The 25,300-nt window shown below is 35.8% G+C and overlaps 3 protein-coding genes and 1 pseudogene across 7 annotated transcripts; 2 read left to right on the top strand and 2 right to left on the bottom strand.

The window, feature by feature from the left end:
* Positions 1-75: 75 nt before the first annotated feature.
* Positions 76-2,488, top strand: LOC110098238 (E3 ubiquitin-protein ligase SIRP1). 3 transcript variants are annotated; one of them, XM_020824995.2, is made up of 3 exons: positions 76-254; positions 336-496; positions 780-2,488. In XM_020824995.2, exon 3 carries the CDS (start codon positions 823-825, stop codon positions 1,951-1,953), a length of 1,131 nt encoding a protein of 376 aa, XP_020680654.1. In that variant the 5' UTR covers positions 76-254; positions 336-496; positions 780-822; the 3' UTR covers positions 1,954-2,488. The 3 variants fall into 3 exon arrangements, with proteins under 3 accessions (XP_020680654.1, XP_020680653.1, XP_028549708.1); XM_020824994.1 differs by lacking the exon at positions 336-496 and having other exon boundaries at positions 77-254; XM_028693875.1 differs by lacking the exons at positions 76-254; positions 336-496 and adding an exon at positions 568-589.
* Positions 2,489-4,129: 1,641 nt separating this feature from the next.
* LOC110098230 (pyruvate kinase, cytosolic isozyme) lies at positions 4,130-7,943 on the bottom strand. Its single transcript, XM_020824983.2, has 3 exons — positions 7,508-7,943; positions 5,289-5,750; positions 4,130-5,220 (listed from the first exon to the last, which is right to left on the bottom strand). Exons 1-3 carry the CDS (start codon positions 7,757-7,759, stop codon positions 4,408-4,410), a joined length of 1,527 nt encoding a protein of 508 aa, XP_020680642.1. The 5' UTR covers positions 7,760-7,943; the 3' UTR covers positions 4,130-4,407.
* A 254-nt stretch (positions 7,944-8,197) lies between these two features.
* On the top strand, positions 8,198-9,138 carry LOC110098243 (annotated as a pseudogene).
* An 8,599-nt stretch (positions 9,139-17,737) lies between these two features.
* Positions 17,738-24,847, bottom strand: LOC110098233 (uncharacterized protein At5g19025-like). 3 transcript variants are annotated; one of them, XM_020824988.2, is made up of 3 exons: positions 23,748-24,847; positions 18,117-18,242; positions 17,738-18,035 (listed from the first exon to the last, which is right to left on the bottom strand). In XM_020824988.2, the coding sequence occupies exons 1-2, from the start codon at positions 24,375-24,377 to the stop codon at positions 18,234-18,236; spliced, it is 639 nt and encodes a 212-aa protein (XP_020680647.1). In that variant the 5' UTR covers positions 24,378-24,847; the 3' UTR covers positions 17,738-18,035; positions 18,117-18,233. The 3 variants fall into 3 exon arrangements, with proteins under 3 accessions (XP_020680647.1, XP_020680645.1, XP_020680646.1); XM_020824986.2 differs by lacking the exons at positions 17,738-18,035; positions 18,117-18,242 and having other exon boundaries at positions 22,106-24,453; positions 24,540-24,845; XM_020824987.2 differs by lacking the exons at positions 17,738-18,035; positions 18,117-18,242 and having other exon boundaries at positions 22,106-24,448; positions 24,540-24,845.
* Positions 24,848-25,300: the final 453 nt, after the last annotated feature.

Below are 25,300 nucleotides of genomic sequence, written 5' to 3'. Positions count from 1 at the left end.
TATTCATATCAAAATATGTTTTATATATATATATATGAGTGCGCGAACTACAATAACCAAATAGTGAGGGGGCAAAACGACAATCTGAAGACTGCAAATTTGAAAGAAATTTCAATGTAAATTGACGTCTACGAGTGATGAGGAAGTTAGGAGGAAGCTCCGTGTTTCCTCGCGAACTTTTTGATCTTTTATCCGCCACCAAACCTTCCTGTCTCAGCCCATTGGAGCTAACCCTCGCTGAATTCCTCCCTCAGGTAATCTATTATCCTCCCCAATGCTTTTGATTCAACTTTTTTCTTCTCTAGTTTTTTAATCAATTTTAAATTTTCGATTAGATTGGGTGACCCGTATCGACGCATCTGCTATTCAATCCGTTCTTATCCAAATAGGTTTTGCCTTGATTTTTTGGTTCTCTTTTCTCGAAGTTCGGATGGATTTATATGGTGAACTTCGATCTTGAGGGTTTTTTTCACTGTTTCCTCGCCGGATGAGAATCGTATGTTTCTCCTTTCCTTCCATTTGGATATTACTTTTTTCGGCCGGTTTCTTGGTGGCTAATGGAGTGGATATACTTTTCTTAGTTTTATGGGTTAGAAATTTGAATGCTTTCCTTTGTTGCTTTTTCTTAACTCTTTCGGCGATTTTCTTTTTCTTTTTTCCTAGTTTGTGAAGTAAGCTGTCGATTTTATATATCATGGTCTTTGTTATACGGCTGATCCGAGTTTTTCTTGGGACTTGACCTTTTATGATTGATTCGTGCTATTTTTTGCACTTCTTAGCTGCTGAAGCTATTGATCAAGAGGTGAAGAGGAGGATCCTAAGATGGATGATGCTATTTTTGCTAGATATTGGTGTCATATGTGTTCGCAAATAGTGAACCCAGTTATGGTGGTGGAGCTCAAATGCCCCTTCTGTGATAGTGGGTTTGTGGAAGAAATGGGTGGAAGGGAAGTACCTGGAACTGAAGCCATCGGATCTTCGAGAGCCCTTTCTCCTTGGGCTTCTATCTTGCTAGAGTTGATGGCTAATCCTTCTCACCATCAGCATGACCAGAGGAACTCGATCAGGGATGGTTATGATGACTCTGATCTGGAGCGTGAGCTGGAACCCGACATGTCGAGGACGCTTAGGGAGTTGGAGGAGGATAGCATGAGGATTAGGAGGGAGGAAGAGGAGGATGAGTCGGATATCGATCGTGAATTGCAGTGGATTGTGCGGAGGAGGAGGCGTAGCACAGCCATACGTCAACTGCTTCAGAGCCTTCGTGAAGATTTTAGGTCAGAATCTGATGACATTGAGAGGCATAATGAAATAGAATCGGACTGGGAAAGTGAGAACGTGGTCCTGATTAATTCTTTCAATCAGGCGATCGTTCTTCAAGGATCCTTCGATTCTGATCAGTTCCAGAGCCAGGGTTCTGATAACACTGCTTTGGGTGCCTCCATTGGAGATTACTTCATTGGATCACGACTGGATTTGCTTTTGCAGCATTTGGCAGAGGATGATCTAAACAGATACGGTACACCACCAGCCAAGAAAGAGGCTGTGAATGGGATGCCTATTGTGAAAATTGTGGAGAAGATAAACTGTCCAGTCTGTTTAGATGAATTTGAAATTGGAACTGAAGCTAGAGAAACGCCATGTAAACATAAGTTCCATAATGAATGCATTTTACCATGGTTTGAGCTCCATAGTTCCTGCCCTGTGTGCAGATTTCAGTTGCCTGCAGATGAAACAAAGCCTTCCAGTGGGTCAGCTGATGGCAGTAGGACAGAGGTATTTGTCAGGGGTGGTGGTGTTAGAGGTAGAAGGAATAGATCCAGGTCTTCTGCCTCATGGCCTTTCGGCGGCTTGTTCTCATTTTCAGGTTCGCAGAGCGATGTAAATTCTTCTCCATCCCCAACAACTTCATCATCTACGTCTGATCACAACAATCCTGCAGATGAAAATTAAAATGCGCTTCCTTTAATTCCATTTCTTGCTTACTTTTGCTGTAGTCCACTTGATATATGGGATTATGAATGTGAAGTGATTCAATATTTCTATAATTGCTGCCTGGCTTGTATTTGGAGGGATATGTTTGGCTGAGATGAATTTAGCTTTCTCATGCCCTTGCAGTTTCCTTCAATAATAGTTGGCTGGTGTTGAGAAATTAAGGCTATGTTTGGGACGGCTTTCTTATTGCTTCTTAAAGTAATTTTCTAGTATAACAAGTTTTAATTTTGTATCAGAAAATAGCTTTAAGAAGCAGTAAGAAAGCCGTCCCAAACGAAGCCTAAGTTGTTGGGGTGGCGACCATTACATGGTTTGTGAATCTAGCTTTCCTCCCTATTGCTTTCGAAAGCTGGTTGCGGGGGCTTTTGTGTGTTTTTGTATATATTGCTTCAGACAGGAATTTCTTGTTATCATAAGTTAATGTGTTTTATACTGCATTGCTTTCTTGGCGGATACTATCTGAATGAAAACATGAATTTCATCTTGGGATCAATATTGGAGTCGCACTGTTCACCCGTCATTTGCTTTGTTTTGTTTTGTTTTTTTATTCGGAAATTATATAAAATGAAGTATGGGAAATAATATATTAGGATTTTTTTTTGTGTTTGAAAATGGAGTTCGATTGGAGACAAGTTATTGCATTTTGATGTATTATTTTATTTTGGAGTGAAAATTAAATTTTTCGGTGGAGATGCCCTTGTGAATATTGAAGTTATTCAAATTCCTTTAGCTTCTCTATTAAAATTAGTGCCGAGCATTAATTTTTCCCTGGCTCTAAACGCTTTCAAAGCTGCATTTTTCTAACCTAAATTATCCTAAACTCCTCAGTTTTGGACAGTTTCCTGCACTTCCTTCTCTGACCAGACACAGAAAGCTCAAGCCTCAAAGGGAGATTTTATTATCTCCATTTGAAACCTCTTCACACGCCATAACTGTTTATGAAGACTTAAAGTATATATATTTCAACATATTTATTATTATCAACAAATCTCATTACGGAAATCCTATCAAGCAATGTGATGCCATTTGCTAACCTTGACTTTCTCCCCTAGTTTTGAATAAGAATTTATGAACATCCAAAAGCTATTTTGTGGCTTTGCTTGTGAAATTCAAAAGCTGGAAAGATACCTTCATCAATAAAATATTTTTAAAAATAAATTAGTCTAGTTATTTCATGAAGTAACACATTCATTTTCCTGAATAGAGAGTGCATTATATTATTCATGAAATAGTTATATTATCAAAAATTTAATATAAAATCTGATCTATTTGATCTATGAAAAAAAATGCCATGATTGCTTCATTTTACCTTGGTTTTCAAATAGATGAAGCAGTTGTGAATGAGGAGAATAAAGGTGGGCTCATTTTGAAAATAGATAAATTTTGAAAGAAATTTATGATAGAATATCATAATATTTTTATCAGATAGATCTATTTTTATGACACTTCATAATTATATGAATTAAATGTTATCCTCTTAAATATTAGATATTAACAGTTTAGTATCAGACAATACAATTAAACTATGAGATATTATGAAGTGTAATTTTGATATAAATTTCTTTACAAATATCTAATCAATCAGTTATATGTGTTTAATAGGTTAATTATATTATCTAATAATTTAGTTGTTATAACCATTTGACAATGCGTTATCTAACGAGATTGTCGACTTCTCTGATTCTCTGTCACTAATTCTCCAATCTCTCTCTTTTGTTTGGAATAATTTTTTTATTATTTTTAAAACAGTTTTATAGAAAAAATTAAAATTTTTATAAAAAAGTTATTTAAGAAGCAATAAAAAAATCGTACCAAATGAAGCCATAAAAAAGCAGCACCAAACGAAGCCGTTTGGGATGGCTTTCTTATTTTTTGAAGCAGCTTTTTAATATAAAAAAATTAATTTTTAAAAAAAAAAAAAAAAAGAGACATATTTTTGGTGCACATTTTCGTCGTCGCTGTCGCCTCGACTCTATCATCGCCCACTAAGGTATATCGTCTCCAAACACATTTTCAAATCTGCTTTCGGTGCTCGCGATGCACCGGAAAATCACATATGTACATTTTTCTTAGCATGGTGGGAGGGAACCGGTGCGACGCTTGCGACAAGACATATTCCAGAGTAATGGTAAACAATACTGAAAGATGAGTCATAAATCATAAAATATTTATTACAATAGAAATCTTACAAAATAAGAGGAACTTAAGCAGTTCTATAGATTCTCTTTAAAAATGATATTACTTTTGAAAGGTAAGTAAAAGCCTAAAGTTCAAAGTGTAATCATATCTACAAAACTCATTTAATTGCCTGATAACTTGAAGAATTGTAGGTAGAAATAGAATAAAATGAGAAGCTAAATAAAAGGGTTGCTATGTCTCCTATCAAAATTGCTGTAGAAAGTTCTCCAATTATCAGTTCACAGTAAGAAGCTTAATCACTGATGCAGCTCCAAGCCGAAACAATACAACAATTGAATCTCCAGACACGCAGAGACCTGTCGCCTTAGCATGTGCAATGGCAAGTTCAACAGCTTCATCAGTGGCCTCAGAAGTTGAAGCTTTCGCTGTTGCTGTGCTCAGCATTGGTATCAATCCTCTGTAAATAAGACTGTGCATTGCAGGAGCCTCATCGCTGCAGGACCAATCGAAGATATTGGTCTTCAATTCAGGAACCACAACTGAAAGGATGGGCATTGCAGGCCGGTATTTGGCGACCAACTTTGCAGTGCTTCCTCCTCGGGTGAGAACTATAATAAGAGATGCTTTTGCAGAGTTGGCAGTTCGCACTGCCGATGAAGCAAGACTCTCTATTGGGCTCATAGGAATTGGAGCTCCTGCCATGATCAATTTGAAAACAGCTCCATAATCCAAGTAAGATTCAGCTTCCAGGCAAATTTTCGCCATTGTTCGAACAGTTAGTTCCGGGTAAGCTCCGGCCGCTGTCTCTCCGCTAAGCATCACGCAGTCAGTGCCATCGATGACAGCATTCGCTACATCTGTAGCTTCAGCTCGGGTGGGCCGTGGGGACTTGATCATAGATTCCAGCATTTGTGTTGCAGTAACAACTGGCTTTCCTTGCATGTTACACTTGAATATCATCACTTTCTGTGCATAGAAAATCTTCTCTATCGGAATTTCCATACCCAGGTCACCTCGTGCCACCATGAAAGCATCTGTGTTATTTAGAATGTCATCAAAATTTGCTACACCTTCTTGGTTCTCAACCTGCAAGTAATGCAAAATATTATAACAAGAACCATCAAATTTTATTGAGCAGTTATTCTATAACAGACCTTTGACATCAGGATGATTTTGTTCGCATGATCTCCTAGAAGCTCCCTGACCTGAACAAGGTCAGAACCTTTGCGAACAAAGGACAAAGCAATTATGTCAATCTTGTTTGGAACACCCCACTGTAAGATATCCTCCTGGTCTTTCTCTGTTAGCGTTGGAAGATCAACCACGACTCCAGGAAGATTGACATTCTTACGCTCTCCAAGGATGGCTGAGTTCTCACAGCGACAACAAACCAATCCCTCCTTTTCATTACAGGATAGCACAGTGAAGGTGATAGTACCATCAGCACACAAAATGACACCACCTGGCTTCAGGTCCTGAGCTAACTTTTTGTAGCTCACAGATATCATGCTTTCATCGCCTTTAATGCTATAGTCAGTACTAATGGTAATCTCCTGACCCCTCTCAAGACGAATTGGTTTTCCATCTTTCAAAAAGCCAGTTCGAATCTCTGGTCCCTGCAATATCAGGAAACTTCAGTCTATATTTGGATGAAAAGAAGAAAAGCAAATTAAAGAAATTTAGGCATACATCAAGAATATGCTACCATTGCATTGTTATTCTTCGAAGATAAGTCTGAAAAACATTAGAACAAGAAGCTTTGGCATGCATTATCTTGGTATTGGTATTAGTTATGATTTGCAATAATAGAAAGGCTTAATTCTATTAGTAGCAGTAGTGTAGCAAGCATAAATTAGTTTGAATATATTCTTTTGCAGCAAAGGATTCCAAAAGCACACAATCATTGTATAGATGGTTTATGACTTCTGAACGATCTGAACGTCCTGACTGAACCGGATCAAGGATTCAGTGGAACCAGAAGGATGAATGTTGTTACTGCATATCAATGCGAAATTATTAGAAGAGCATAGCTCATCTTCTTTTATAAAGTAAAAGCAGTATTCTTAATCAATATTAATCTGAGTTGTTCTCGTTTGAAAGGTGCTATGTGTCTATGCATGCATGCAAGTTCGGCTTATAAAGATCTTTGAAAATTGTTGTTAACTTTTGCTCCCTTTATTTCATTTAAAGAGAAAGGAATGTGATAGGAAACACTTGTAGATCTCAAGTATTTTCTACCAATCTTCTAAAAACAGCGAGAATTCTTCACAAAAGTTCGCACAAAACCACGAAAACAGTAGATAATTTGTATTATTTGATGAAAGGAAAACAGAAAATAGCAAGATACAATTGATCATCAATTCGAGAGGAGGATCGATGTCTCCCAAATCTCTAGATACCGCTAGAGCCCAAAGAAAAACCTAATTCTAAGAGATCTCAAATTTTAGCCAAATTTAAGATGCCCTAATCCTAGGAAAACAAAGTATTTAATGCATACAAATCAAAAGGAAATCCCTAAACAGTCTCTACATTCAAATTTCCCTCCCAAATACTTCAAAAATCCTTCCTAATTTGCTTTGTTTGATCCGAGCGGGGCGTGCGGCTGAATCGGGAGGGGGAGGCTTCCGCCTCGTCGCGCCTGGGCCGGTCCTACGTGGACCGACTGGACCGGTCTAACATAATGCAGAAGATTTGGTGTTTTATCTATGTGCTCCGCCTCTTTAAGCATTAAGATTAAAACTATGCAAAATCAAAAACTGGAAAGTCAGGACTAATGTCTTATCTCTTATCTATTAAGGGGCAGGTTACATGTATTTTATTAACTATTTTGACAGCTCTTTTTATCCTCTGTGAAATTTTTTATGCTGTCTATAATTTTTTTACGACTATTTTTGCTGGTACACCTACATTTGCCTGCTTCAAACGAGAAATGTGTTAAATCTTGAAAACTGTTTGGTATGCTAAATGTTAAATCCTGTTAAATCCGGAGAAACTGTTTGGTAACATATTTCAGGATTTATAGTAGTTAGACATTTAAATGTGAAGAAGATAATTATAACTTAAAAATAAACATTTTGATCGGAAGCAAGAACGGGAGCTCGCTGGCTGTGAAGGTAACTTTCTCCCTTTCGCGCGCTTCTTCGGATAAATCCCGCTGGGATTTACTAAATCTGACTACCCCTCGGATTTACTAAATCCCGGATTTAAGCTGTAAATCCGTAAATCCGGGATTTACTGAATCCCGGGATTTAACGCGCGCACAAAAACTGTTTGGCTGGATTTAGCCTAAATCCGACTTAAATCCCGCTGTAAATCCGATACCAAACAGCCCCTTAGAGTTTCAGGGAAATGGAGGAAGGGGAATGAAGAGTACCTTGGTGTCGAGCATGACCGCACAGAGGATGCCAGTGTTTTCCATGGCGGTGCGGAGGTTTTGGAGGGTTTCCTGATGGTACGCGTGGGATCCGTGGGAAAAATTGAATCGGGCAACGTTCATTCCCGCACGGAGGAGCTTTTCAAGCATCTCTACGGATCGCGATGCCGGACCCAGAGTGCACACTATCTTCGTCTTCGGCCGCTGCCTCGCCGTCACCGATTCCATCTCTTCCTTTGCAATCCCAGCCATCGTTCCCTCCTTTCTTCTTCTTCTCCTCCTCCTCCTCTCTCTCTCTCTCTCTCTCTCTCCCTCCCTCCCTTCTCTATTGATCGATCTCGATTCTAGAGCAGATTTAGAACAGAAAAATAAAAACGAAACTCAACGGGTGATGGAACCGAAAGAGAGACCGTGAGCTTTAAAATAGACGAATGAACGGAGAAAGCTCCTACTTAATAGGCCAGCGACGCATCGGTCGCCCGCGGGAATAGCTGAACGGATTGTTCCTTGGAATATGCTCGTTATTGTTTCATTTCTCTATGTTTTTTTTTTTTTTTTTTTTTTTTTTTTTTTTTTTTTTGGGAAATTTACATACATATCACTATATTTATAATCATTTACATATCTAATACCTAAAAATTTAATATTACTCTTATACCACCTAAAACTCATTTCATACATCACTTCTACCACTCCGTTACTTCCGCACCTCACGTTGTTACATTCTCTTCTTCCACCGGTGCGGTCGCCGGTTTGCATTACATTCTCGGATGGAGCTTCTGTTTGAACGGCAGAGAAGCAGAGCTTTTAGCTTTTAATCTCCCGTCTCTTTTGGCACTTCCAGAAACTAAAAAGAGAAAGAAAGCGATGATTCTCTATTGGTTTCCGGTAGCAATCGTAGTGTTTCTCGTAATGGTCTTAGGTTCTCTGTTTCTAGTGTTTAAGAAAAGGAGGAGACTTGAAGAGGCTGCAGATGAATGGGAAACCGAGTATACAAAGGCGTTGAGAACCTTCTAGGAAACGGGGGATTTGGTGAAGTATACAAAGGCGTGCTGTCCAAATCAAAGCAAGAGATTGCAGTAAAAAGAATATCCCATGATTCCAGACAGGGAATGAAGGAATTCGTAGCAGAGATTGCAACCATCGGCTGAGACACACGAAGGCAAGGAAAACTCATCCTTGTCTACGATTTCATGCCCAGCGGCAGCCTCGATAATTACCTTTTCAACAGAGTTGAACAATCTCTCGCATGGAAGCAAAGATTTGACATCATCAAAGGCATCGCGGCAGGGATGCTTTATCTACACGAGGAATGGGAACAGGTGGTGCTTCACAGAGGCATTAAAGCGAGCAATGTCCTCCTCAACGCTGATTTCAACGGAAAGCTTGGAGATTTCGGGCTAGCAAGGCTGCACGACCGCGGGAGCACGGAGGATACGACGAGTGTGGTTGGAACGCTGGGTTATCTCGCTCCGGAGCTTTCTAGAACAGAGAAATCGAGTACAAGCTCTGATGTTTTTGCTTTCGGGGCGTTTCTGCTAGAAGTCGCTCGGGGATGCCAGTCTTTCCAGTTGGGATCACAGCGTGAGGTGCGGAAGCAACGGAATGGTAGAAGTAGAAGTGATGTATGAAATGAGTTTTAGGTGGTATATGAGTAATATTAAATTTTTAGGTGTTAGATATGTAAATGATTATAAATATAGTGGTATGTATGTAAATTTCCCTTTTATTTTTTATTTTTTGAAACAATTAAAAGCCTAAACTCAATCATATTGAAAGTTAAAAACTTACATACGAAAAATAGTCCAAATGTAAGAAAGGGAAATGCAGCCGACCCATTGGCTCTTGCTACCAAAGCCATGAGCCAATTATAATTGGGTTTATATATGACAATATTTTTGAGAATTTAATATTTACATACATAACAAAAATTTTTAATCTAACATTTAAATTCTTATATAACAAGTTAATATCTCTATAATATCATTAAAAATTATTTCACATTAAAAAATGAATATTAATAGTAATTTAATATAATTTAAAATTTATTTTAAATATATAAATAAATAAAAATTATAATATATATATATATGTATCTTAATATATGTATAAAAGATATAATTTATTTTAAATAAATTAATAGTAGTGATATTCTTAATATTATTTAGATATCAGAGAATGTAAAATTTTAAATATTAGATATACAAATATATAAAAAATGAATGGTATAGATGTAAATTATCTCCATTATACTTTCAGTTCAAACTACAAAAAAATAAAGTCTTACCAAGATGAAGAAATGAAGGCGGACGACCACAGGATTTGAATTCACATGCATACGGGATAAAAAAAAGCCAGCAATGATTTCAGGACCTTGGATTTGAAGGACTTATTCAAGTCGGAGTAGTGTAGAACAGAAATTTCAAGCAAATTCGAATAATTAAACGCGCAGCCGCAATAAGAGATCGTTAGGAAATGTCAAACAAGAATAAATTTGGCGAGTTCGAACCAAAATTTCTGCCTTCTGGAACGCGACTATACAAGTCAAAAAGGAGGATGGAAGAACATTCTAAATGCATGTACTGCGCCTTCCATAAAAATTTCTTAAAGTGTATTACATTTAGGTTTTGTGTGGGACAATACGTATTCTAATAGACAACAAAGAGCAAACAATATCAGCTAGAATAAAAGAGAATAAGAAAGGATGATTTATACTGGACAATAAAAAATGTCCCAAATCTTCCATCACTGACCCAGAATAAACTTAGACTTTGGCTTCTTTTAAGACGGTTTTTTTATTGCTTCTTAAAAATTAATTTAAGTATAATAATTAAAAAATTTTATTAGAAAATTGATTTAAAAAGCAGTAAAAAACCGTTCCAAATAAAGCATTTATTTGGGACAACTTTTTTATTACTTTTTCAAGCTGTTTCTAATAAAAAATCTGCCCTAAAGTCAACATAATTTTGAGAATCCATATCTAATAGAATACCTGATCAAAAACTAGGTGAAGCAGCAACAATTTTCACAAGCAAGAAGGACAACATATAATCTTAAGAATCCAACAAGCCCAGAGGATTCTCACGAAAAAAATTATGTCAATATATTAATGGCTAATACATAATCAAACAATTCTGCCACCTCATAAATTCAAGATTTGTGTTTGGGATAGTTTTCTTACAGTTTTATAAAATTATTATAGAGAAAGTAACTTTTAAAGATGTAGAAAATATGTTCATCGTGCACAAATTTTTTAAAAACAGAAAAAAGTGGCCAAAAGAAATTACAGTTATGATCTAAAAAAATAACGGTAAGAAGATAGTCCCAAAAGAAGCCTTAAAAATTCTCCATCTGGCAGCTTTTTATCTGACCTGAGATTTGATGCAAAACATTCAATTTTCAGGTTGATTGGGGGTAGGATTATTACGAATCCTTTGGTTCCTCTTATGCCAACTAATAAACCAATACCAACCATTAGAAAATCAAAATTTTGGATCATCAAGTTGGGTGCCGGTGCTATATTATAGCACTTGCGTAAATAGCAGACAAGCCTCAGCCAGAAAGAAATTTCCATCGTGAAGGAGATTCATCACTTGCCACATGCAGTAAAACAGTCTTACAAGGAGCCGATCTCACACAGTGAAATAAAGGTTCAGTGCGAAGCATCTAACTCATGAAACAAAGAAACAATAAGCCTACCAAATGACAAGTTGCAAAGTTTAAGTCTAACTTTAGAGTGACCAAAGAATACATATTTTTATGTATTTTGTCATCAAGGACCTTCTAGATGCTTCTAAATGGACCAAAATAGCTTCCAAAAGGATCCAAGAAATTTCCAAAATACCCAAAGACTATTCCAAGAGATGAGTAGCAATGTCAAACATCCAAATCCCTAAGAATATGGTCGTTCGATGCTTATTGATTCAAAATCAAATGAAGGCGCAAAAAGGAAGAGAGAAGATTAAAGCCCAAAATATGGAACCTCTGTCCTTCTCTCTCTTTAAAAGATGGATTTCCATTCAAATCTCTTATTTTCATGAATTATATGCTACCTCCAAGATTAGTTCCTAAACTCTACCTAGGTTTGATTTTATCATGTATTACATGTTTCTTTTATTAGGCTTCAGTAGCTTATTAAAGGATTGATCTAATTAATTTCATTTCAATGCAAATAATGGAAATCTCTCTTCAATTACCGAGTTTACGCACTCTCCCTCCCTCTTTTCAACTAAGAATCTCCTCTTTCTCTCTCCACTCAACCTCTGTATACCGACTCGAGAATCAAAGGGAGGAAGATAAAAGGTGCAATGAAGGGGAACCAAGGGTAATGTAAGCAGGAAATAAGAGAAATTGCAAGGATGATTCAAGGGCAAGTAGCCATTAAAGTTCTTTGAAGAATGGTATAATCTTTGCCACTCTTTATTTAATAAATAAATATTTGATTAGCTAGGTTCAAAATATTAATTTTACTTTTATTTCACATTGGCCAACCTCTGAACTTAAGATTGTGTAGAAATTGTAATATCAATTAAGAGCTAACTTAGACATTGGTATTTTCTTGATAGACCAATGTTTGTAAACAACAATGATTGCATCCAATCTAATGATTGATCATTAACTCCACAATTGCAGACTTGCCCAAATACAACCCCATTGGTGATCTTATTCATTAAGAAGATTGGGCACCAACTTATCCCAATCTAAGGCTTCGTTTGAGACGGTTTTCTTGTTGCTTCTTAAAACAACTTTCTAGTACAAAAAAATTAATTATTGAACTAGAAAGCTGTTTTTAGAAGCAGCAAAAAAGCCGTCCCAAACGAAGCCTAAATCACTAAAACTAATCATTATTCTATCATATATATATTTAATAACTTTAGGATATCTTTAACACACATTTTCTTCATTCAGGTGTAGTAAATCATTTTTTTGTTGTACTTGATCATATGCCTTAGCAAGACCAATAAAGATCATAAAAATTTTCTTTACTCTCTATTTTTTCCATTAAGTGTCTCGACACAAAAAATTAGTTCTATATTAGACCTTCTGTTGAGGACATCTGTCAGTGATTCAGACATGTGTATTGTCGGAGGAATCGTAGATCGATGGCTACGATTCAGAGTCTGTATTTTTGATGTATATTTTTTTATTCTATGTATTATGTTGCATTTGAGTTTTCTCATTTTATCTCTATGGGGAATTGAGTCTATGTTGTAGCCTGAGTTTTCTTTCATTTAGGCCTATTTATAGGAGGCCTCTTGCATTGTATTGGGATGATGAATTATGAAGAAAATTTTAGCTTTCTTTGATCTCTTAGTGAGTTCTTGAGAAGAAATCCTAGGTGGGTGAAAGCAATATCTGTCAACCTTCGGAGGATTCCAAGGTTTGCGGTTCTACGATCTCTTTATGAGTTATTGATTCTTTTATTTTAGTCTTCATCTTCCTCTTCCCTCTCCCCCTATACCGCTGGCAATCCCCTCCCTATCTCCCCAAACTGACGGCCTCAACCCCTCCCCTTGATTCCCCATTACCCGCCGTCCCTCCACCTAACAAGCCGCCGACCACTTCATCAACCCGGCGGCCGATCCCACCCCACCACCCCTCTCCCACCCAAGCCTAACCCGCCGGCCACCTTGTCCCAAATTTCTGAAATTCAAAGTCCAATTGACTTCATTTACTTTCCTAAATTAGATCCTAGCCAATTAGAAAAGTTTCTTATTGAGAATTCAATTAAATATTTGAATTCAAAAACTTTCCTTTTGCAAGAAATTCATTTAGGAAACCTCTACATTGAATCAAATCTGAACTGAAATTAAACTCAGATTTGATTTTATTCATTGTTTATTCATTGGGGAGGCACACACTTAAAATGAAACCCCCATCTCCTCCTTATATGACCGGCCCCTTACGAAGCATTTATTCTCTCCAATTTTAATTTCAATCACCATTAATTTCCCACTAATACCCTCATTAATCCGCCGGCCCCTTATTGCTCCTTTTGGATAATTTTGAAATTCAAATTTAACCCCTCTCCCTCCCTTAGTGAAATCTGAATTTAATTTTAGATTTACTAAATCCCTCTCTCCACCTTACTAACCCAAGCAATCTGCCCCTATCTTACCTGACCCCTCTCCCTCTTCCTCTCAAGGTCGAACCCCATCACCTCCCTCCAAACCGCCGCTTCCACTCCTTCCCATCACTCAATCTTCATTGCTCCCCACTCAAGGCAAGCATGAAGGGTCAATTCGAAGATTGATCCCGGATTCATAGAAGATTCCACGGACGGACCGACTTCCTTCGATTTCAATCCAGATTTTGACAACTTGGTGGAAGAATACGCGGACCGCATTTTATATCAAGTGACCCTTTCAATTAAAGAGCACATCCTTCCGAGCCACTGGTACATTGCCAATCATCCACCTACACCTCCTACTTTGGCTAAATTTCCAACGACTACTACCCGAGGCTTTTACCTTCTATTGGTGGCATCACTAAGTGTGTTGATCTTGCTTCTCCGTCGAACCCTACCAACTTGAGAGAGAGAGTGACTATTGGAGCTCAAGGTGAACACATCACTTTGTTAACCCGTGGATTGTGTTGAACTAGTCATTTCATTACTTTATATTTGTTGTTATTTTAAAGGATTCCCTAACTTTAGTTTGTGATCGATTGCCTACGCGTAGCTTCTTCATGAGAACTTCTTTGAACCTAGTTGCGTGTAGTATTAAGATTTAATTTATCATTGCTTAACAATTTATTTATTAATACTCGCAAACAATTCCTGGTTTCACATCACCTTCATGGCATGAAAACATCTTTTGAAATTCAAATAACTTTCTTAATCTATGTTTCATTACTCTCTTATAACTTCATTTTATTTTATGACCCATTAGTTTAGCTCCTTTATAATTATTATAATTTTAAGCATCTCCTTAGTTCTTAGATATTTATATCAATAATACTTCTTATTCAATCATTTGTCATTTTCTAGTCTTTAGAACTTTGTTTATAAAATTTATTTATTAAATCCCTGTAATACCTACCATAACTCTCTAAATCTAAGTCAATGTGCCTATGAGCACAGACACATACAAATATTTTAAAATGTGGATGAGTACATGCATATTCAACATTATGGCTATGTATGAAGATATGAACATACGAATAAAGCTAAAGCACCGGCCAAATTTGATATTACATAGACTGACCTTGCACGCTTCCATAAAGGCTTCCATGTTTGAGCCTGGCACCGATTTCTGAAGGAGATTACTGGTACTTTGATGGCATGTTTGAACCAGGCAGCAATTTCTGAAGGAGATTACTGGTACTTTAGTTGTATCTAACTATTTTGATACCAATACCAAGAATAATAGTATCCATATTCACAGTTACGGTAGCATATATTACAATATCATAGCAATTATAAAATTTATTTAAAATAAAAAATAAAACTCGTCAAGCAATTTTCTCCTTCTCATTCATATTATACATAATCTTCTCGACTAAGCCAACAGCTTCTTTGATAAGGGTATTATATATTGAGTAGCTTAAGAGAACTATTACTGAATCAGATCAATTATGGGAGCAATTAGCCTAGAGTGTAGACTTTCATAAACAGCAACAAACATGAGACTGATGTTGAAACGAAAAAAATAAAGCATTAAAATTGAAACTATTTGACTATCAATGATATTGTGCTTATTGAAGTAAATTAGAATGCGCGCATGAAGAATTGATTTTTTTTTATTTTTTTTGGTCTATTTTGCATGGATGAAAAGCCAAACAAAAATAAAATAGAATAATAGCATGATTTAATTAGAAGCAAAAAAAAAACTATGAAAAATTAGATGAACCTACCTGGTTTAGAACTGCTGAAATATATTTTGGTTTTATTTGCATATTTTAACAATTCGGTAGCAGGGAAAACCAAAGCCTTAGGAGTTCTCTCCCCTTCATATTGATAAGAAAAGCAATGTTACTTGTCGCAGTTGAAGATTGCTTTTTTCTTCTTAAAAAAATTCAATGTGGAGAAGTTTTATAGATTATTATGTCAACCCTGGCATCTAGTTGCCTCCTATAGCCAGCCCAAGAGTATTCGTCTCAAATAGCAATTTATCATATATCACTAGTGATAACCTGGGTATGCCGTAAGGCTGCAGGTTGAAGACAGAGCAGCAAAATGTAAACTGGATTTGTATTTACTTGAATGAATCAATACATGCCTACAGGTCCTTAAATAGAGAATAGAAAGATACAGAACATTAATATTAAAGAACAGTACACGTCATCAAATAAAGAATAAAGAACCTAAAGTAATTACAATTTTATATAAGAAACTTCTAGAGCTATTTATTACTAACAACTAGCACATTTTGAATAATAAGCAATTTATATTAGATGGATCACAATTGAAAGAGCATAAATCACTTAAATATAAACAACAAAATTATTTTAAAACATAAATGTCTTATAAAGATGGTAAAATCAAGATACAAACACATCTAAATTCTATCAAAAGATTTATTCATATATTCTTTACCGACATCATAAAGCTACAGAAACTTCTCTGACCACAAGGATTTAGGTCCTTCTTGGCTAAATAAGATTAGCATGGGATTTAATCATTGAAATTTGAGATATTTTGACATAATCATCTTAACTAATTTGCTGGAGCAGTTTTGCAAATAGGGATCGTTGCAAACCCTATAACTCTATACTCATCATGATTGACGTCTAGATTTTTTGGGAGAAAGATGGGAGGGTTTCTGAGAGCAGGAGAGAGCATGCGAAGATAAAGAGCAGGAACAGATTTGCATAAATGTTGAGGTAGACACTATTTTTTTAATATTCGTGTTGTTCCATGATTTCTCCCTATCCTAATGCCATGATTTGTCCGTCCCTTAATGTCCGGTTCTTACATTCACATAACACCTTCAAGAAAAAATAGTGATCTTTGAGTATGATCATACATGCGTTGCATATAAGCTTTTGTATGTGCATGATAGTTTGATATGGATATGAGAACCTTACGAGAGTCAGAACAGTTGCAGATTATACCTATTGTAAATGGAAAAAGTTGGATGCTTTGTTCATCTAGGGGTGTTTAGGTCAAGAGAAGATATGCTTTTATCACTGAACAAGAAGAGGATAGGGAATCAACGCCAGTAATGTGATGTGAGTTCATGAACTCAAGATAACACCAAATTTCCTATAATACATTGTTGGCATGTAGAGTTATCATGTTGTGATTTTTGAGTAATGGAAATCTTTGATATTACAAGATGCTAATGTGGATGTTAACTTCACCACTAATACATGATTCCTTTTTGGTGCTAACAATCATAAGATGTGATGGTGTTGATCTATAATAGTTGTTTTAGGGGGGGTGGTGGGTGGAAGTACCACCCCAGAGGTGGAGAGCATATGCAACTTCAGTTTTGTATGACCCCAATTTTACCATCCTAGGTGAAGAATACTAGAGATTTTCAGCATGCAATAGATTGATTTATTGATCCCATAACTTGATAATTGATTATGTTAATATGAAAGGAACCTTATGATTATGAAATCAGAAGATAAGATACAAGAGGCATATCTATGACCTTTTAAATGACTCAAATTGTTGGGGGCGGAATAATTCCCACTATACTATGCTTTACTCATCTCCTTTTTTATTATAAATATTTTTTTAGATGATAATCACATAGTTATCGATATGGACTTTGATCAGAGGATTATATCAGGGTGTGCGATGAAAACTAAAGAGGTAAATTTATTAGCTTAGTATTTCAAGTCTAAGCCTTTGTATTTTGTTTACTTCTGTCTCAATATGATGAGATATAGGTTAGAATATGATATAATATATTATACTTAAGTTTATAATTTCTTTATACTGGTCCATTAATTTTAAAACTCTTATGCCTCTACACCTGTAATTAACATTGCCTTCAACTTAGTAAAATAAATCAAGCACACCTAACTCTGGTCGCTTTCCCTCTCATTCACTCTCACTGAAGTACCTGACAATTCTTGCACAATTCGCGGTAGGAACGCATAAGTAAGGTTGTCAAACTGGGATAATGAGTATAGCGGCTTAAAGAAGTGAATCATTCTAAAAGATAACCTAAACCTTAGTGACCTTCAAGTGGCATTATCAATAAAAACTTTTTGGGTTTGGTCATGGAATTCAAAAAACATTTATTTATGAAACACGTGAGATATCACATCATGAAATTTAACAAAAAATAAATAAATATGACATGCTTTACAAATCCAACAAAATGTCGGCAACTAACCTTAAAGAACTTGAATACAAGGTTTTCAAAATGGTGAAACCATGTAAGTTCATAGGCAATCATGGGCTTAGGGTATAAGGGTAATTAATCACCTATAAGAAATTTAGACACGTAAATTAATGAAAACAAAGCACCATAAACAAGAAATCAAAGTATAGCTGTTATTTAAATATTTCCAGAATGAGGTTTAAATAGGATGCAGTGCTGGACTTACAGGATGGTGCGGGCAGGATCACCTGCAAGAGCAATTTCCTACGATTAGGTTGGTACATGCCAAAAGAGTAGGAAAGACTACATGCTTGGTAAGGTTAACGCACCTCACAAGCTAGTAAAAAGCAGTCAACTTGCATCAAAGCTCAGATATAAAACAATATGACATCCATCAGTTTGCTCATGGAAGATTATTTGATTACTGGCAAAGTGGCCTCAATCTTTCAGTACATCTATAAAGAGTTTGCAAATAATTCAATACCAACTACTTATGAAAAGAATAACCGATAGAGAATAGTTATTTTAAAATTCAAAGATTTGCCAATCCTTTAAGAACATTATATGCTAAATGAAACTTCCAAATTTAAGGAGTAAAAAAACAGTTAGTCTTGAAAAGCTTAAAAGATCCACAGAACCTATGTTTTTGTATTCAAACTATATATTTATGATAACCACAGGGTAAAGTACCTCACAAGCTAGAAAAGCAATCTCCAATGCTTTCAGTATTACAACGTAAACTATCAGCTTTGTTATTGGGTATCTTTAGCACAGAGCTGATAGGTTGCGTAGTAATTGAGATAGACATCTACAATTGGAGTAATAATTATTCATAGATGCTGGTCATTAAGAAGGTGGAAGAGGCGGGTGAGGCTTGGGTGCCTAGGAATTAATTGTCTTGTGACTGACTGTGATCGGATTAATGAAGCTAGGCAGGATTCATAAATCAGGACAGAATAGTAGAGATGAGGCAAACTTCAACATTTATAGTCTTCGGAAAGTTGGGATATTTGCATTGAGGAAAATAAATATGAGTATTGATTTTCCTTTAGTTGAATTTTTTTTTTTAACTTTAGTAATGTTTTCTGTTTGGTGGAATTTCAGTTTTAATTTTCCTTCCGGTCATACCTATGATGTTTCTTATGAGAATATGTTTAGCTCTCTAACTTTCTGAACTCCTCATGGTCTGACTCGATTCCCTGCTTTGATTGTGAATAATTAAATTTAATTCTTTGGATTTACCTGATTGAGACCTCATCTGATTTGTGGAGCTATTGCATTCTCACCTTATCCCTGCCTTCAGTACGGTGGGTCTTCAGCAATCTTTTATACAGTGAGATACTGAGATGTCTATGATCATTCCTTAACTACAGACCTTTGATACACCTTGGTATCAAAAACAGCCAACGAACCCCAATAAATTCAGCAAACAACATATTTTTATTGATAACAAGAAAATAAGAACAAGCAAGATACAATGATCCTCTTTCGAGAGAAGGATCTTCTCTCCCAAACCCTAGACGCTCTTAGGATCTCTCACAAAATAGTAGAAAACAAGACTACAAACAAAATTCTGCATACAAAATATAACATAAACCTTACTACTTATAGCAAACAATAAACAACAAATACCAAAATAGCTCTCAAATCAGCCCCCAGATCTGTCCTCTTTAATTAAAAAATATCTCCTAATTAAACCTCTTCAAATCAGCCCCAAAATATGTTATTCAATTGAACTAATTGTAATGTAGGATCTAAATATCGTACTATATGATCAGAAGACTTCAAATTAAAATTTAGGATTTTACTTCTGCCCTCTTTATAAACTCTTGTTATGTTCTGTAGCAAAAGTTTTTTGGTTGTCAAGTTATATTTTTTCCTGTATGAGAGCTTGTAGAGAGTCCACATTCATAAAGGAGAGACAAGGTGAGGTTGAGAGAGAGAGAGAAGAGCTTTGAGGGAGTCAAGGGAGTGTGAGAGGATTCACATGGTTGCTCAAGCTAGCCTGTATCTTGAGTTCTGTTGTGTTTTGGTGGAGCTCTTGGAGAAGAGCTCTATGAACAAAAGTCTTTGGGGCTAGAGACTTCCTATCAAAGAAAGCTAGGGTTTCGACATCTCCGTCAGGTCAAGAAGTGAAAGGTGGGATCGGCATCTCCGTCGGAGCGATAAGTTGAAAGGAGCGACACCATCTTTGTCGGGTCGAGGAGGCGAGAGGAGGGATTGGCATCTCCGCCGGTCTGAGGAAGCAAAAGGAGGGACGACAACTTTGTCGAACTGAGGAAGTGAGAGGAGGGTGTCACGACCCGTCCCGGATGCTCGATCTAACGAGGCGGGTACGAAAAGTCGGACGGTAGTACATTTCCAAAAGTATAAATTTACTCATCATCAAAACTTTTACAAAACTGAAGAGCCACTAATAAAAAAAATTTCTATTTTACCTGTTGTCATTTGCACCTCGCCTTCTGTAAACATGTTCTTCTCTTTCAGTCATTACTCCTCTTAGGAATTTCCTTAAACATTTAAACTCGTGGTTTGAGTTTACTAAGTAAACTCAGTGGGTAACTATATAATTTATATAAAAATATAAATTAACATATATTCTTTTCTTTCTTAATCTTGTTTATTTCAATTCTTTAACTTAATACTTCTTTGAATATTTTCATTTAAAATAATTTGAAGCATTTGTTATCTTTGATATTTCATTTACATTTCCTTTTCCCATTTAATTTGCACAGGAGCACCGTCTCAAAGTACCTAAAGGTACAACCTTTTCCATTTAATTTCCTTTTCCCCATTTCCATAGAAATTTCCTTTTCCTTTTTCGTGCACGAGTACGGCGTCCCCAGCCAGTACCATAAGGGGGTGACTCCTGTCGTTTTCAATACCCTTTTCCTTTATTCTTTTCTTTTCTCATTTTCATCGTTATTGATACAATTGCATACAACACATCTTACTTGTATCTCTATAAATATTACTTATCATTTGCATATACGAGTGACATGTTTAGTGCAATACTCAAAGAGGAGAATTTTTGGGGAGTGGATAGGTCGATTCGACCAAACCACTATAAATCTGGTTTGCGTATTCTTACTTTTTTGCACTTTACTTTTCTTGTAAATTTATTTTGCTATAGTCTAATTTTATTTTGATTATCTTTGTGAAAGAGATTTTTTGTGATTGATTTTGGTTGAACTTTGGTTTGAAAATCAAAAAAGAAAAACAAAAAAAAATTGTTATCTAAAATTTTTATAAAACAAAAAATCTCTTTGCTTTTGGTTTTATTTTGAATTTTTTATCTTTTAAACTCTTCCTCAAATCAAGTTTTATTTTAAGCAAAAGATTTTCAAAATTCAAAAAAGATTTATAAAGAACCAATTTAGTCCCCTCTTGGTGTGTCATAAGCACTTTCAATTGCTAGAGTTTATTGTGAAACTATAGCATTACCACTTCCGTAATACTTAAGCTAGTTGTCCTTAGTTACAAAATAGAATGTTCTTTTTCTAAAATTTTAAAACTATTGTCTCATTTCACAAATACCAAACCATTGTCAGTTTTATAATAAGTTTCCACCATTTTATTAGGATTTTCAATGAAATCCTCATTCTATCTACAGCAACTGTGGCGTAAATAAAAATGATAGAGTTCAATAATTATTCACATCAATTTTAACTTCAAACAACAACATCAAATTCAAAATCAAAATTGTGCAGGAATACTAGTGCTTACGAAGTAAAAAAGAAATACAAGAATCCCACTACATACAACTTCACAATGACCGGAAGAATGCCCTTTCCAAGCATAGAAATGGTTTAAGAAATTCATGATAGTTAAATTATGTTTAATTAGAAACATGATCATCATCAACAACTATTTTGAAACTGTGATAGCTTATTAACACAATTAGATTTACAGTAGATCATCCTACTTTTTCAATTCTCAATATCATATTTAAATACTTCAAGCTATTTTAAATATCAAACATTCAAATATGTGGATGAGCAGTGATAGATGTGTGAGGACACTGGATTTTAAACTTCTAAGAAGATAGTGATGGAAATCTTTATTGTTTATTCTGGTCGGAAGCTTTACATCAAGCATTGGTTTTGCAGTAATTTGTTTGTAATTTTCATTTGCTGGTTTATTTTGATATGATATTTATGTGTTTAAGAACATAGTAGTGCTAATGGTCAAAAACAACTTGTGTACAAATTTTGTAGTGCTATTCTAGTCTGGGCGGCCTCTTGTTTGGTTTGATCTAAATTTGAGATTGAGATTGGATTCCAATCATCCCTTTCTATTGGTGTTAGACATTTTTTTTCTTTTGCTATTTTATTTCTTCTCAATTTTTCTACCTAATTTGTTATTGACTAGTATAGTGTTTTTGATTTTTATAAAAAAAAAGTGGCATCTCGAAAATTTGATTTATTGAAAATTAATTCATTGACTTTCCAATTTTATTTATTTTCAAATTATTGCTGAAATTCTCAGATTTACAATCATTTCACTGTTAACTGGGCTTAAAGACTACTTTTCTTTTCATTTGAAGAAAGTGGATTGTTAGATTGATTTGAGAATCTTCAAGTTTTCTTTTCATGAAAGCATATTACACATCATATTAATTGCATTAGGAAAACCTACACTTCAGTCTCCTTGCATGTGTTAGGCAAAAATTGGTCAATTAAAAAGAAGAATAATCAAATTAAAATGATATCAAATGTAATGGGCAACATATAGGGGAGATTAATAGATTCTTCATACCTCCTAATGATAAATATTATATCATTATGGAAAGCAATCCGCCAAACTATTTATGTACATCAAGAATCATACCCTTTTCGTCTCTGTTGTGTTAACAGCATTCATACCCTTTTAGTCTTTATTGTGTTAGTAGGCTTAGTAGCAAAACCTGAAAATTTAAATTTCTTGAGAGTTTGCTATTTAGTTAAACTTTGGTTTCAGACAAGTTATAGTGGAAGTGATGTTATTGGGTAGCTCTTACATAATCCTAAAATCATGCATGCTAAATGAAGTAGCATATGAGCTTCAGTGCTCTGAAAATATGATTCCATTTCTTCTCACAATTCTCCAATTAGTCCTCAGTGAATCACAATAATTAAATAAACATCTTCCATCTAAGAAAACTTTTGTTACGGTTTAGAAACTCACAAAGTTATGCATTAACTAGCAAAGTTAAAGAATAGGTATCGAAATCGTAAACTTTCAACAGTTAAGAAAAAATACATTTGCAATTATAGAAGGATTTTGGAATCTATGCATTTGGCAACCTCTATCACGGAATATCACAGGCCAAACATTATGCTCATCTTGGAGCAAACATGAAATATTAGCCCACAAACTCGAGTCAAATAATTGAGGAAGATAAAAAATGTCTAAATCTGCAAGCTTTTTTCGTGTTCCATTTGCAATTTCAAAGAAGAGAGAAAGAGAAGGAGAGTGGAAGGGGGGAGAGACACAAAGAGAAGAAGAAGAAAAAAGAAACATAGATCTAGTCCTTATTATCCTACAAGTTATGAAAAATGTTGAGGTTGTTTAGCTAGCAGATTTAGAAAAATCGTTGGAACATTTCAAAGTTGAACTATGAGAAATATCGCTCTTTTTCAGATTAACTCTATATCCTAGAGTTAGCAAAGCCAGGGAGTAGCAAAAAAACAGTTGAAACTGACCATTAAACAGGAAGATATGATAAATTTAATGGCAATAGCAAAAAGCATTTGCCAATAGTCTGTTCCTATTCATGTGCAACAAAGGGACCCCAATCTTCCACGTTACATATGTTTCTTTAAGCCTACAGATCACTACTTATTCAGTACTGATGAAACCTACAATCTTCATTATTTGGGATCTGCATCTTATTGCTATAAATAAACTAAAATGTCAACAGAAATTATATGTATGAGTGATTATTTCTTAATACGCCTGACTTTTTTTGGTCCCCAAACCTCCATTCTTCCTATTGGGCATCCACAGGGCGACCGAAAGATGAGAACGGTGCGGCCATTTAGGGGTGCCATCTTCTTCAATTCAGCTTCCAGCTCCTTGTGATCCTGCCCCAGCTCCAACTGTCTAGAACCAAAAGCATCCATAGGAATTGCCGGCATAAACCTCACACACTCTTCAGATTCAAGCTGGATATCAAACTCCACCGCCTTCCGAAGTCCCTTACATTTAGGATTCCCACATTTCCTAAATTGGTGACTGAAGACCCCCCAAAGCGCAACGCCCGTAATCAGCATCAAAGCAAACCCGATAACATAGGTTACAAACCTAGGGCAGACAACCTCGCCCATAAGATCAACCGCCACCGGGAACAGCTCGTAAGCTTCTTTGTAGATGAACTTGAAATAGGGCAAAGTTAAAACGCCGAACGACCCGAGAACAAGAAGTAGCATGAGAAAGTCCATGGCAGCGAAAGGGGAGTGCTCGCAGAAAGGCTGAGAGAATAAGTTCACCGTGTTGCTCCGCCCATGAGATTTGTTGGATCGGTTCTCCGGCGAAGCCTGCAGGTTCACTGCCTGCCGGTGCTGCTCGAAAGCCCGACAGAACTCGATCAGGCTCCGGCAATCCACCATTGCGTGACCGAGCCAACACAACAATGCCAGAATTGTCTATTGCGAACGTCGGACAATATTTTGGATTCCGTCTGATCTAAGAAACCCAAACAGATGGTTGAAAATCGAGGAACTAAATTGGATGGAATCTGGATGCGTGGGCTCTGAGAAAAAAGTTGTCACCTGGAGATTCCACTCCCTTGGAATCGCGAATTCACGATGTAACCCAATCCGACGAGGGAAATCAGTTAGTACTCGAGCCGGCGTAAAATCTCCAATAAGAAATAGCGATCCGGATACTTCCCGGCAAGAGATCGGACCTATCGATCAACCGATTGATCGAATATCTTAGCAGGTTGCGAAGGGATCTGAGCTAGTTGCAAGAAGAAGAAGAATTGGATCCCGAGAGAGACGGCAAACAAATAATGAATCTATAAAGCATGCCCAAAGAGAGTGAAGACGTACAATGGGCCGTTCAGTTTCGCGTTGAAATCGGTGTAAAAATAAATAATGGAATTTTAATTGACTGATGCATTTTTATAGTTTCTGTTTGATCATCAGCCAATTTAATCATAAATTTATAAATGAATTTTATGCGTTAGATGATTTGAGCCAGAACATTCAATCAGTAGAGTACGGCTTATTTTGGGGTGATTTTTTAAAATTTTTGAAAATAAAATTTTTATACAATAATTTGAATTTTTACTTGGAACCTATAGGAAATATGTATTGCAAGATAAGAAATGTTGTGTTGAGGAATTTTTTGTCATTTAACAAATTGAAAAGTGGTATACATATTTTTCTTCTATTTCATTGCTTGGTGGTCAAGGATGTACTCTTCTTTTGTGAGAGTTTTTTTTTTTTTTTTTACAAATTTAATTTTTGTATATTTTTTATTATACAATATTTCTGCTATCTAATCTCTTAATTCTTAAAATAATCCA

Source organism: Dendrobium catenatum, unplaced genomic scaffold, assembly GCF_001605985.2.
Source record: "Dendrobium catenatum unplaced genomic scaffold, ASM160598v2 fragScaff_scaffold_377, whole genome shotgun sequence".
Lineage (NCBI taxonomy): Eukaryota > Viridiplantae > Streptophyta > Magnoliopsida > Asparagales > Orchidaceae > Dendrobium > Dendrobium catenatum.
This window is presented reverse-complemented; position numbering and strand designations above follow the sequence as displayed.

Coding starts and splice junctions, on each gene's coding strand:
- LOC110098238 (XM_020824995.2), top strand. CDS start 823: ATGGATGATGCTATTTTTGCTAGATATTGGTGTCATATGTGTTCGCAA.
- LOC110098230 (XM_020824983.2), bottom strand. CDS start 7,759: ATGGCTGGGATTGCAAAGGAAGAGATGGAATCGGTGACGGCGAGGCAG. Junction 5,751..7,507: donor CGGTCATGCTCGACACCAAG/GTACTCTTCATT, acceptor CTGATATTGCAG/GGACCAGAGATTCGAACTGG. Junction 5,221..5,288: donor AAATCATCCTGATGTCAAAG/GTCTGTTATAGA, acceptor CATTACTTGCAG/GTTGAGAACCAAGAAGGTGT.
- LOC110098233 (XM_020824986.2), bottom strand. CDS start 24,377: ATGGTGGATTGCCGGAGCCTGATCGAGTTCTGTCGGGCTTTCGAGCAG.